This window comes from Protopterus annectens, chromosome 14.part0 (assembly GCF_019279795.1).
Source record: "Protopterus annectens isolate FY-2018-M chromosome 14.part0, PAN1.0, whole genome shotgun sequence".
Classification (NCBI taxonomy): domain Eukaryota; kingdom Metazoa; phylum Chordata; order Ceratodontiformes; family Protopteridae; genus Protopterus; species Protopterus annectens.
The window spans coordinates 602096662-602110435 of NC_056748.1; the positions used below are offsets into that span (position 1 = coordinate 602096662).

The 13774-nt window shown below is 45.8% G+C and overlaps 1 protein-coding gene across 1 annotated transcript in view; it reads right to left on the minus strand.

Annotated features, from left to right (window-relative positions):
* Nucleotides 1–231: 231 nt before the first annotated feature.
* DPCD (deleted in primary ciliary dyskinesia homolog (mouse)) overlaps nt 232–13774 on the minus strand; it is a 325261-nt gene continuing 311718 nt past the window's right edge. Inside the window, exon 3 of the mRNA XM_044056344.1 lies at nt 232–447. Coding sequence (XP_043912279.1) covers nt 343–447 — 105 coding nt within the window. The 3' untranslated portion in view covers nt 232–342. The remainder of the gene's footprint in view (nt 448–13774) is intronic.

Here is a 13774-nt window from a genome sequence, read left to right on the forward strand (position 1 = left end):
ATGCTACAATTGCTTATTAAATCTTAAAGAACATGATCTTAACAAGTCAGTACTTGCAGTGAATTGTGGTTCTACAGCATTATATTAATTTAAGCTAAGAGACTAGGGGTCATGACCATATCACTTATTATTGGTGATGTGGATGAAGAGATTTGCCCCATAGTTCCACTACAGAAAGAAAAGCAGTAAAGTACATTTATAGCATTCAAAACTATCCCAGCTGCTACAGTGGACATCTCCAACAAACTTTATTATAACACTATTATTTTACAAAAACAACATTTTGGAAAAAGAGGATTAAACAAACAACCTGCAATGCATCAGTGTTATATCAACAGCCAATTATTGTGTTTTGCAATCCACATCCCCTTCACTGCAAGATTTCATCTTCTTCAGTTCTTTCTGAAGCTGTTCCTCCAGTTCTAAGATTTCCTTTGGTTTACGATACTACAGAAAAATAATAAAATTAACTAAACACAGGTCATATCACAACTAAAGAACACATCTAAACAGCATACACATGACAGGACACAAGGATGATGTTTTATACATGGATTGCAATCAATGCTCAAACAAAACTTGTGCAAACTGACTGAAGATCAGATCATGCATGTATGTGCACTTCAAAGGACAGACACCAATTGGTTTCTGCTGAAGCCTGAATAAGAAAATGCACAATATGATAACTGTTTTTGTTTTACAGTGAATAATACAGTAACAAATACTGGAGCAAATACTTTGATGAACAGCCATGTTTATCATCCTCCAGAGATCATGGTCTTTACACTTAGGTTTGGGCAAATATAATTTTATTGAATATGAGCCTTCAAAACCCAAACTTGAGAATGGAAAGTTTGTGTAAGTATTAAAACAAAACAGAAAGGTTGAAATTACAGTCTCCATTCACAGAACACACTATAGACTAAAATACAGTTATGAAAATATATATCAGGCTAGTTAGGATGTCATTCTCAGAACATTCACATGTTGTATGATTCAAAAATACTTAACCATACAGGTTTTCTGGGAATGGTTAAGAGAGGCAGTTTTGCTTAAATGGTTATCAAAAGACACGTATAAAAGCACAAAGCATTACAACTGCAAAACAATAATCTGGTTTCAACTAATACAAACAAGTAAAACAAAAGTTATGTACTTACCATAATCATAGATCCATGCTATTTCCATCCAGTTCAACCTGTGGGCTATTGGATCTGACTTGGATCATTGACCAGACATTTCCAAAATACTTCAGCTCCCAGAACTCTGCCTCTTCTACCCATATTGCATAGCACTGACACACTACCCTCAGATCGAGTTTGCCCCTCTACAAAAAACAGTTCCACTGCTGAACCCAAAGACCTGACAGCAAGGGCATCCAAACAAAAGGAAGAGGACAACATCTTCCACAACTAAATTAACCACGGGATCGAGAGAACATGATACCGGAAGGGCAGGTGGGCAGAATGCTTGAACTGAATGGAAAAAGACATGGATGCATCACTATGGTAAGGACATAACTTTTAGTTATGTACTCACCATAACTTCAGATGTTTGGGATCCATCTCGCCTACATTCTGACTGATGGGTTCGGAGCCGATCCCTCGGCTCCGACTCGGCACGCTTATGCCAAAGAGCGAAGTCTCTTATTGGCTGAGCTTACTATATCCCAGGATGCACCACTACCAGTCCCCCAGATCTAGTTTGTCCGCATACATGCACACATGCACGCACTGATTATATAACATCGTCAGATGAAACAAGATAAAAACAGTAGAACTCAAAACCGTTCAATCTCTTCTGATCTCCAAGGCAGGGAAGGAGGGTGGGTATTAGGAATGTAGTAGATGGATCCCAAACATCTGAAGTTATGGTGAGTACATAACTAAAAGATGTTATGTGATCCTATCTCGCCTACATTCTGACTGATGGGACAGCGTCCCTAGCACCTGAATCCTGGGTGGCTCACTGGAAAACACTCCTGAGTACCGTGGAACCAAATGATGCTCGCCCTTTAGATGCCACATCCAATTTATAGTGGGAAATGAAAGTGTGCGGATTGGACCAAGTAGCCGCAGCACAAATCTCAGAAATAGCGAGCTTGGAATGAAAAGCTATAGAAGTCGCCATAGCTCTGGTAGAGTGAGCTTTGATAGATGTTGTAAGTTGTTTATTCGAAGAGGAATAAGCCTGAGTTATACAATCTCTAATCCATTTGGAGATAGTAGCTTTTGTGATGGTTTTACCCAATTTATTGTCTGAGAAGGACACAAACAACTGGTCTGATTTACGAATTTGCTGAGTCCTGTCTAAATAGAAGCGCAATTGCCTGTGAACATCCAATTTATGGAGAGTGTATTCTGCTTCATTGGAGAATTTTGGAAAGAAAACTGGTAGCTCTAGAGATTGTTGGAGACAGAGATTAGAACAGACCTTTGGGACAAAAGATGGATTAGGCCTAAGTGATACTCTATCCTTGTGAAAAATCAAGTACGGTGGTTTGATAGATAGGGCTTGAAGCTCTGAAACTCTTCTTGCAGAGGTAATTGCAACTAAGAAGGCAGTTTTCCAAGACAGATATTTTAACTCACATGTAGCAGCCGGTTCGAAAGGGGAAGATGTTAATGCACGAAGCACCAAATCAAGATCCCACGGAGGCAGGATGAAAAACTGGGGGTCTTAACAGCCCCGCACCTTTAATGAAAGTTTTGCATAATCTGCTGCTCATCAATGGAGGATCCATGGACTCGTGAAATTTAGAGATAGCCGCTAGTTGGACTTTAATAGTAGAGACAGAAGATCCTTGATTAAACAGGGATGTTAAGAATTTCAAAACCTCTGGGATTGGAGCAGTGATAGGGTCTAAGCCCCTGAGTTGAGCCCAGATAGCAAACCTCTTCCACTTACTGAGGTACAATTTCTTAGTGGTGGGTTTGTGGGCCGAAGATAAAATGTGAATAACTTCCGGGTCTAATGTGTGATTTCTGACTAAAGTCGGAAGTGGAGGAGCCAAGCTGTCAACTTCAAGGTGTGAAGGGACTGATGTTGTCGTCCCGACTGATGAATTAGCAGATCCGGAGTTAGATCTAAAGTCCAAGGATCGTCCACCGCATGTTTCTTCAGGTAGGGAAACCATACCTGACGAGGCCAGTGCGGAGCAATTAGTATCATTGTGGACCCCAATTGTGAAGCTTTCTGAATGACTTTGGAGAGGAGTGGAATCGGAGGAAAAGCATAAAGTAGCCCTGTTGGCCAAGGTTGTGCTAGAGCATCCATAGCTGCTTCCCCCTGATGTGGAGTCAAGGAGAAGAACCTTTTGCACTTTGTATTTTGTGGTGTTGCAAACAGGTCGCAGCACGGCGTCCCCCATCTCCTGAAAACCTGAGCTGCTACTGTTTCGTTTAGGGACCACTCGTGAGGAGAGAGAATTGTCCTGCTTAATCTGTCTGCCAATACATTTGATTTCCCCGGAATGTGGGTCGCTACTAAGAAACGGCTGGTAGCTACAGCCCATTCCCACACCCTCATGGTCTCTCTGCAAAGGGGGGAAGATCTGGTCCCTCCTTGTTTGTTTAGATACCAGACCACCGACATGTTGTCTGTGTGGATAGCGATAATGCCCTGAGGGAGAAACTTGTGTAAGGCCTGTAGGGACAGAAGTACAGCCCTCATCTCCAATACATTGATGTGGAGAAAAGTTTCGTCTGGAAGCCAGGAACCCTGAACTAACCTGCCCAGACAATGCCCCCCCCCCCACCCTGTCTGGGAGGCATCTGTCGTCAGGGTGACCATTGGAGAGGGAATAACAAAAGGACTTCCCTGATTTAGATTGGATGTCTGAAGCCACCAGCGAAGGTCCCGTTTGCATGTTTCTGTAATCATAATGGGGTGATTGAGGGGAAGATCCTGAAAGGACCATTGAGTCGATAATAGCCACTGAAGAATCCTCATGTGCAATCTTGCCAGAGGAACAAGAAGAACCGTGGCAGACATCGAACCTAAAACTTGTAGGACCATCCTGGCTGGGGCCTTGGATCTTGAAATCAGGGCTTGAACTTGGCCTTGTAAAGTTTGGATCCTTTCGGTAGGAAGAAAAAGCGCATCAATTTTGAGTCTATCTCTGCTCCTATGAACCTTATGCGCTGAGAGGGCAGCAAGACAGACTTTGACCAATTGAATGTAATTCCCAGGGTAGCACCCAGGGAGATGGTGGCTTTGAGGTTGTCCATTAGTAGATGACTGGTGGTGGCAGTCAGGAGCCAGTCGTCCAGATAGGGAAACACTTGGAATCCAAGACTCCTCAGGTGAGCAGTTACTACTGCCAAACATTTGGTGAACACCCTGGGGGCTGTGGTGAGACCAAAGGGCAGAGCACAAAATTGGAAATGACTGTCTCCCAGGCTGAAGCACAGATACTTCCTGGACGCCCGATGTATCGGTATGTGATAATAGGCGTCCTTGAGATCTATGGAGCACATCCAAACATCCTTCTCCAATAATGGGAGAATGGATTGTAACGTGACCATTCGAATTTGGATTTCGTGACGGATTGGTTTAGTCTGCTGAGATCCAATATTGGTCTCAGGTCCCCTGTCTTTTGGCACTAAAAGAACCTTGAGTAATTTCCGGATCCGATCTGGTCTGTGGGGACCGGTTGGATGACTCCTTTCCTAGCAGCTTTAACGCTTCTGCGGCTGCAATTTCCCTTTGACTGGGTGGCGGGTCCGGGATTTTTTGGACGGTGGGGGTGAGTGTGTGAAGGGATGGTGTAACCTCCGGCAATAATCCGAAGCACCCATCTGTCCTGAGTGATCGACTCCCAGGCTTTTAGGTGCTTGGCAAAGCGGCACCCGACTGGCTCGAGCAGCACAGCCGGGCAATCCCTCATGAAGTGTGGGAGGCTGAAGAGCCACGAAAGGACTCGCGGTCTCCAGAATTGCGGGGCCCTCTGCCGCCTCTGGGACGGCGTCTCCCAGAAAAATTTCCCGTCCTCTGCCTCTGGAAGGGAATCTTCCTGCTGTTGATGGAAAAACTTACGTGATTTGGAACCACATCTTCCCTCCTCCTTTAGCCTTGGGATAAGGCCGAAAGGGAGTGGAATAACGTGCACCTACGGCAGATAAAGTTTTTCCTTCTTGCTCACAGCGGTAAGAGTGTCTTTAACCTTAGGTCCAAATAAAGAGGACCCATCAAAGGGAGCGTCGAAGGAAGACTTGAAGGCCTCCATAAAATGACACAAACGGAGCCAGGCCTGTCTCCGTAGAGCCACGCCTGTGCCTGCAGCTCTACCGCCCCTTCGACGCATAGAAATGAGCCTCATGGACGAGTTAGAAATTGAAGCAAGGATAGCCAACTGAGAGCTAACCGACTGGGCTAGCTGCTCAGGTAGGTTACCTGAGAGGGAATCTGACAGCTCCTTGACCAGATCCCTCTGAAGCCTGGTAAAATGTGCCAAATAATTCAGGGACCTTAAAGTAAAGGCCGCTGAAGTCAGGGTACGCTTCCCGTAACGGTCCATGCTCCTAGACTCCTTATTAGGAGGATGGACGGACGTTGAAGCCTCTGCCACGTCCTGTTGTGTAGCAGATGCCACCACCATGGCATCTACAGCCACGCCTTTAGTGAGGAACTCCTTCTCGGGTGGGGCAGACAAAAATTTGTTAGGACGAGAAGGGACTGGTTCCACGGTATCTGGATGTTCCCACGCCCACCGACAAACTAAATCCAGGAGCTCGTCGAAGGGCGGAGACACCCAGGAGGCGGAGGGCTGAGCCCCAAAGGCCTTGAGGAGCACTGACTCATCAGCAGAGAGGGGTTTGGATATCCAGCCGCCTCGTTGTTTGAGGATCTCTAAGATGTCTGCAAATGAGATATCATCCGAGGACGACTTCGGGGACCCCTCCGCATCATCAAGATCAGTGTCCAATGTAATAGACTCGGGGGAGTCCACGTGCTTCCTCTTGCACGATCTCTTCCTTGGGGGTTCCTCTGAAGACAACTCTGAAGAACCCTCAGGAGGAGGGGAACCCCCAATGGGGGTAACCTCAGTCCCAGGGGCTCCGCTGCCTAAGGACAGGGGAACTGCCAAAGACCCAGTCTCCACGCCCAGGGAAGGTGCCGGTAAAGCCGGAGAGATGGCGAAGAAGACTTGCCCATGGCACTCCTCATAGCTCAGAAAGCCGTAACCCCAGAAACCTGGGAGTGTCCGGTCCCGAGCCATGATAGCAGGCGGAAGTCCCGCAGCCGGCACCGAGAGGGAGGCTGGAACCGACAGCATAGGTCCCAAACATCACCCCAGGTCCAGCCGAAGAAGTCCGTGTACCAAACTCGGACCCGAAGGCCGGGGTTGGAGTAAGGGTCGGAGCCGACCCTAAGACCTCCACCGGCTCCAACAGCACCTGCTCCACGGAGCCAAGCGGTCGGAGGAGGAATGGCAATGACATGGGCATGGGCCATCGGCTCCGAAGCCAACTGGGTGAAGCGAAACAAATTTTTGAAAGACTGGGGACTGGAACAGTCTTTGGAGCACCCTGTCTATGTCCGAATCCGACATCCTCGATGACCTAGAGGATACTGAACGGGTTCGAGATGGCCTCTCCAACGGCCCCAAGGGGCTAGGGGACCGGCTCCGAGGCGACTTGATGACTATCGGCGCCGAAGGAATACCCACACTAGTTTCCATCGGTGCTGAGGAGGACTTCGGCGCCGAGGAGGAAGTGTCTGAGCGGACAACCTTTGTCGGCTCCGAGACCAGTGGAGCCGACGAAGGTGACCCGCCTCTCGAAGCCCCAGCCATCGGCTCCGAAGCCAGAGGAGTCGAGACTGGTGGCATCGAGGCAGACTGTTCCGCCCTCGGCTCCAAAGTCCTTGGAGCCGAAGGAGAAACCTGTCTATGTCTTTTGGCGGTCGGATCCGACGGACTGGTCGGAGCCGACGCCCTTTTCTTTTTAGCGGGAGAAGGAGAGGATGCTAAAGCTTCTTCAAAGGAGGGTTTTACAAGACCTTTTAAAATGAGCTTATTTTTCCTCTCTTGGAGGACCCTCGAGGAAAAAGCGTGACACATGCTGCAGGACTCCTGCAAATGCTTTGCACCCAAACAATAAACACAGAGAGAGTGGTCATCTGTGATCGACATTTTAAAGTTGCACTTGGTGCACTTTTTAAAGCCTGAAGGCCTAGGTACCTGAGACATTCCGGTGAATTAAAGTCCAAAACACAGTACAAACACTGTAATTAGAAAGAAAGAAATTATCTCTTCTTTGACCTTCTCCACAGTATAAAGGATCCGAGATCCCTAACAAAACAGAAGTCACCTACAATCAAAAAGACCGGGGAAGGCCTTTACACACAAGAGGTACTCCTAGTCAACACTCACAACACAAGAATTTACTAAGTAAATTTCACCAAACTCACTCTAAACACAAGAATAGCTGTTAAAAATAGAAATTCCTGACAGAAAAACTAGTGAAATTAATCACTACTTAGCTCAGCCAGCTCGAGACCACGTCTTCACTTGTTAGCGGCAAACGAGATCTGGGGGACTGGTAGTGGTGCATCCTGGGATATAGTAAGCTCAGCCAATAAGAGACTTCGCTCTTTGGCATAAGCGTGCCGAGTCGGAGCCGAGGGATCGGCTCTGAACCCATCAGTCAGAATGTAGGCGAGATAGGATCACATAACATCTTTTGTTTCCAATGCTGCCTTTTTCTGCATGGTTCAACCTGTGGGATAGAGTCCCCAGCCATATTACACCCTAGGGAAGCCCTAGAAGAGCATAATCCGCAATACTGTGGAACCAAAAAAGGATCTAGACCTCAACTGAATATTCAGCTTGTAGTGGGACATAAAAGTATGAGGACTCATCCAAGTGGAAGTAGAACAAAAGTCATCCATAGCATCTCTTGAAGGGAAGGCCAGAGGTAGCCTTAGATCTATAAGAATGAACCTCTGGTTTGCAAGGCAAATCTTTTCCTTTCAAACTGTATACAAATGAAATGCAATCAAGTAAGCCAGTTAGTGTAGGCTAAGATAGTGGTTTTCTCAATCGAGCTTTAAAGAGACAAACAACTAGTTGGGCTTTCTGAAGGACATGGTCCTATCCAGATATAATCTCAATTGCTTATGAACATTGAGAAAATAAAGCAATTATTATTCTTTATTAGAACATTCAGGGAAAAAAAAAACACTGCTAAGTGAATATCCTGATTTCAATTGTCTGTAGCTACCTTAGGCAAAAAAGCAAGATCCATTCTAAGACACACACACTGTCTTTATGAAATCTCAGATATGCAGGTACCAAAGATAAAGCCTACAGTTTTAACACACACTTGTCTGAAGTAACAGCCATGAAATACAGAGTCTTCCAAGACAACTGCTTCAAGGAAACAGCTGGTGACAGTTCAAAAGGAGGTGAGCAACCACTAAGCATAAAACGCAGATTCCATGAAGGACCAGCATCTTGAATAGGACACCACAATAAAAAAGTTCCCTTGAGGAAAGTCTTTGAAATCTTTAAAGCCGCTACTAGCTTATCTCTATCAATGTGAAAGTTAGAAACTGATGCCAATTTTATCTTAATAGTTGAATAAAGAATAGTTGTGTAAAATCTTACCATAAGTATAGATGTCCTTCTCTTCCATGTTGCAGTATTCTTAACCTTGGGGGATTCCCCACCTAAGCGACCGGAACGACCAGCCAATATACAAAAGACTTTTGCTATTGCATGGTTTGTGCGACATCTCACACAGCAAGACAGGCAACGTAAGCCATAAAGGTGACATCAGCACATATCATTCCTCATAATTGAATGCCCTAGTCAGAGCACCAGTCCAAGGATATGAGGTAACTCACCATCCAGTAAACAGCAAGCACCAAGGGTAGGAGGGTGGGATAGATTACTGCAAGATGGAAGAGAAGGACATTTATGGTTATGGTAAGATTTTACACAACTATTCTATGTCCTTATATTCCTATGTTGCAGTATTCTTAACCTTTGGTAGAGTACCAAATTTCATGGAAAGGGAAGGGAGAATGGAGCAGAGGAGGTTTCTATGAACCCATGCAGGACTGCCCTAGCAAGTCCCACCTTGCACTAGGAGATAGTCATCATCATAATCATCATCAGCCACCCTTTCCCCATTTTTCTACATGGGGTCGAGCCATCATGTTAACTGTTGCCAACTCTCTCGATTCAGTGCCACACTCCTGCTTTCTTCAACACTCATGCCTGACTGTCACAGATCTTCTTTCACACAATCCACCCACCTCTTTGCTAGAGATCCTTGCTTCCTCTTACCTTCTTCCTGTTTGTCCCAAATCGCCCTCACCAGATTGTCTTCTGCTTTTCTACACATGTGCCCAAACCACTGTAATCTGTTCTCTTTGATCTTTTCTACAATTGGAGCTACTTTGGCTTCTGCTCTTATGTCCTCATTTCTTCGTCTGTCCCACAGTGTGCAGCCTGTCACCTTTCTCAGGCACTTAATTTCCATCACCTCTAGCTTCAACTGTTCTGCCTTTACTGCCCAGGTTTCTGTACCATACAGTAGTACTGGTCACACCAATCTCTTGTCCACCTTACTTTTCAGCTTCTTTCGCATTCTTCTATCACAGGCTGCACCTGATACTCTCTGCCAGTTGGCTGCAGCCCCTCTGATTCTAGCTTTGACCTCTTCATTCAGACTACCCTTCTCCTCAACTACTCCTCCCAGATACCTGAAGCTGTTTACCTGTTACACTATCTTCCCTTCTATCTCTGTTCTCAGCTTCTTCTGATTTTCCCAATTCACTGCCATTACCACCCATCTTATCTGTGCTTAGTTTCATCCCATGTGCCTTCAGATTTGCATTCCATTCTCCTATCCTTAGCTGGAGTTCTAGCTCAGAGTCTGCCTGCACTACCACATCATCTGCATACAGCAGGTTTGTTGATCCGTCCCCTCCAACCTGTTAGCTAATGTCGTCCATCACCAGTATGAACAGCAGTGGGCTCAGAGCTGAACCATGATGTACACCCACACCCACTGGGAACCCCTCTGTGAGGCCAAACACTGTTTGTACTTGAGTCATTGGGTCCATGTACATAGCCTGGACTAATTCTACCAATGTTTTTGGGACTTGAAACCACTGCAGTACTGCCCAGATCAACTTTCTTGGGACCGTGTCGTATGCTTTCTCCAAGTCTAGGAATGGCCCGTTGAACTCTCTCCTCATCTCTAGCTTCTTCTCAAGTATCTGTCTCAGTGCAAACATTGGGTCAATTGTGCTGCATCCTGATCTGAATTCCAAACTGCTCATCTCCCATCTTACATTCTACTACTCTGCGTATCTGTTTATCAATCACCCTCTCCAGAACTTTCATGCAATGTGATAGAGGAGTTTGATGCTTCTGCACTGCCCACAGTTGTGGATGTCCCCTTTGTTCTTGTACACTGGCACAAGTATGCTTATTCTCCAGTAATCTGGGATTTGCCTTTCTCTCCACACTACTATTAGTACCCTCAGGAGTCAATTCTCCCGGATCTCACCCAGCATCTATCATATCTGCTGTGACCTCATCTGAGCCTGCTGCTTTCCCTGACTTCATCTTCCTTAGTGATGTTCTTACTTCTTCTAGGGTGGGCTCTTTTATTTCCTCTCATCATAGGCTGTTTATGGGGCAGTACAGCTTCTGTGGGGTTTTGTTCATTCAGAAGCTGCTGGAAATACTCCTTCCATCTGCATTTGATGTCATCTGGGCTGGTGAGCAGGTTGTTGCTGGCATCTCTTATGAAGGATGTCTGACTATCTTCTTTATCTTTCTGTCTTTGCCTTGCAACCTGATATAGTTTCTTTGTGCCACTTACCGAGTCACTTTCCAGAAGTTGGTACAGTGCCTCCGATGCCCTGTTCTTTGCTATTGCAACTTCTTCCTTAGCTTGTTTGTTAGCCAACCAGTAGTCCTTCCTAGCCTGGTCAGTCTTTTCTGCCACCCACTTCTTCCTGCACTCCTTTTTTCTTTTGATTACTTCCTGGACTTCTGAATTCCACCACCAGCTTTCCTTATATACCTTATTTCCATACCTGACTCGGACATATATCTTTTCTGTAGTCCTAACATATGCTGTTTTTAAGCACTGCCATTCTTCTTCAACTCCACTTATTTCCTCCTCTTCTTGGGGTGCTAGAGCCCTGAGTAAATCCTTGACCTGTTGTACTTTCTCTCCAGTCAACTTCCAGGTCTTCAGCCTGGTCTCTGTTGACCTTAGAGCCTTCTCTGACTACTGCCTGCAGCTGATTGTGGCAAATAGTGGTTTATGCTGTGGGCCGACTGTTTCACTGGGGATGACTTTGCAATCATGGATTCTGCCCCAGTGCCTTTTCCTTACTAGGAGGAAGTCTACCGGAGTTGTATGTTGACTACTCTTGTATGTGATCTTGTGGCTGTCTTTCTTTCTGAACCATGTATTGGCTACTATCAAGCCATTTGCCAGATACAGTCTAGAATGGCTTCTACTTCTTTATTCCTGTTGCCCCACCCATTTGGACCCAGGCAGTCCTCATATCCTGCTCTGTTTGTCCCGATATGTGCATTCAAGTCACCCATTATCAACGCTGATTCATGTTGTCCTGCTTTATCTAGTAGGTCCTGCAACTGCTGTCTGAATGCACTCTTTTCCTCACTATCACAACATGCTGTGGGGCATAGGCTGAGATTATGAATACTGCCCTATCATTACACTGGAGTCTGACTGCCATGAGTCTGTCATCAATTCTGATGATATTCCTTACTGCCTTCTGAAGCCTCTCTCCCACCACAATTTCTACACCATTTCTAGCCTGCCCTCCACCTGAATAGTAGACTCTGGATCCTATGCCAAGTGGCTTTGCTGCACTGCCCTTCCATCTCATCTCCTGGCTACACAGGATGTCCAGCCTCCTCGTATCATCATATAATTCATTTCCAAGCTGCATCCTGTCAGTGAACCTACATTAAGCATAGCAATTCTCAGTTCATGTTTGGCAGGTTGGTTGGTTTCCGTCCAGCTTTCGCTCAACAGAGCTATCACAGGTAACCCAGGCTGGGCAACTAGACACCAACCAGTAGCTTATTGAGCCAGGGCTGCTGGGATTTATGATGGGCACACATACCCCTCCCTGGTGTGGGTCAGAGTAGGCAGGGTCCTCAACCCACTTATCACCGGTAACTACCCATGCCCATTTTTGGCGGCATTAGTCAACATGACTGAATCACCTAGAGACATATTTTACACCATCAAATGGCTAGCTCTGCCACAACATGCAGTCTATGATCCATGTTCTCCTATCTTGGGGATACTGCACACCACAGTAGATGCCCAAAGTGGTTGGCCTGAATAACTCTTCCCCCTATAGGACACCATGTAGAGTCTGTGCTGCTGCCCACAGCTCCATTTATTGGTGAGTTTGAGATGGAAACACTCAGCATGTTTTTTGGATATGGGAGAAACCCCACGGAGACACAGGGAGAACATGCAAACTCCAAACAGGCATTGGTCGGAGGTCAGGCACGAACCCTGCACCTTGTGCATGGGAGGCAAAGACCTTAACCACTAAGCTATCTGGTCTCTTTTGGACCAGGAGATAGTGTCCAGTTTGTAATGTTTGGTGAATGTATGGACAGAGGACCATGTGACCACTTCCAAAATAGATGCAGTGTCCAGACCTTTGAAGAAAGCCCCTGAAGAGTCTACTGCTCTAGTGAAGTGAACTTTCACAGAGAAAACGAGTATCTTCCCCTGGGAGATATAAATAAAAGAAATTGCCCTGGAGATCCAAGTAAAAATACTCTGTTGGAGACTGTTTCCTTCCTCCCCAGGGTGCTGGTAAAAGAGTTGCTCAGATTTCCTAATAGGTATGGTTTTATCCAGATAAAAATAGAGTTGTCTGTACCATTTCAGTAGGGTTTTCAGGGTTAGGAAAAAAGGTGAATAGATTTATTTAGGAACAAGTCATTAACCACCTTGAGCATAAAGGAAGGGTTAAGAATCCCTGTCCTTGTGGAAAATGAGAAAAGGTTGGCAAGCCATAAGGGCTTGGAGTTCAGAAACTCTTCTGGCAGAAGTGACAGCAACTAACAGGATTGTTTTCCCAGGTACAACATTTTAAGGAAGCTGATACTGCATGCTCAAAAGGAGCTTTTCCAGGACAAAACTTAGACCCCAGGGAGGAGGAATAGGTTTTCTGTGAGGCCTAATGTGAAGGACACCTTTCAGGAAGAGCTTGGCTTCCAACTTAGAAGCTAGAGGAGGATATAAAGGCAGACATGCTGAAATGGCTGATAGATGGACTTTAATAGGAGAATATTACAATCTAGCCTTAAGTAGCTTACACAAATAGGAAAGAACCACTGGAATGTCTACTGAAAATGGATCTAGGTCCTTCTTTAGACACCAGATGGAGAACATCTTTCATTTGGATAAATAAGATCAGTTAGTGTTGGGTTTCATGGCCACCTGCAGGACTAGAAGCATGTCCACAGAAAAAAAGGTGTTGGAAAGGGATCAAGAGCCTATCACCCACATAGTTAGATTCAGGAAAGTCAGGCGTGGGTGGATAAGTGACCCCTTGTCTTGTGTGAGAAGATCCACCCTGTGGGGTAACTTGCAATGATTGCCCTTGGTTAAATGCAGAAGAACAGGGAACCAGTGCTGTCTTGGCCAAAAGGGAGTCACCAGCAAGATTTTTGGCTTGTCCTGTTGTATCTTTAGCAGAACCTTTTGGATGAGTGGGAAGTGGGGGAATGCATAAAGAAATA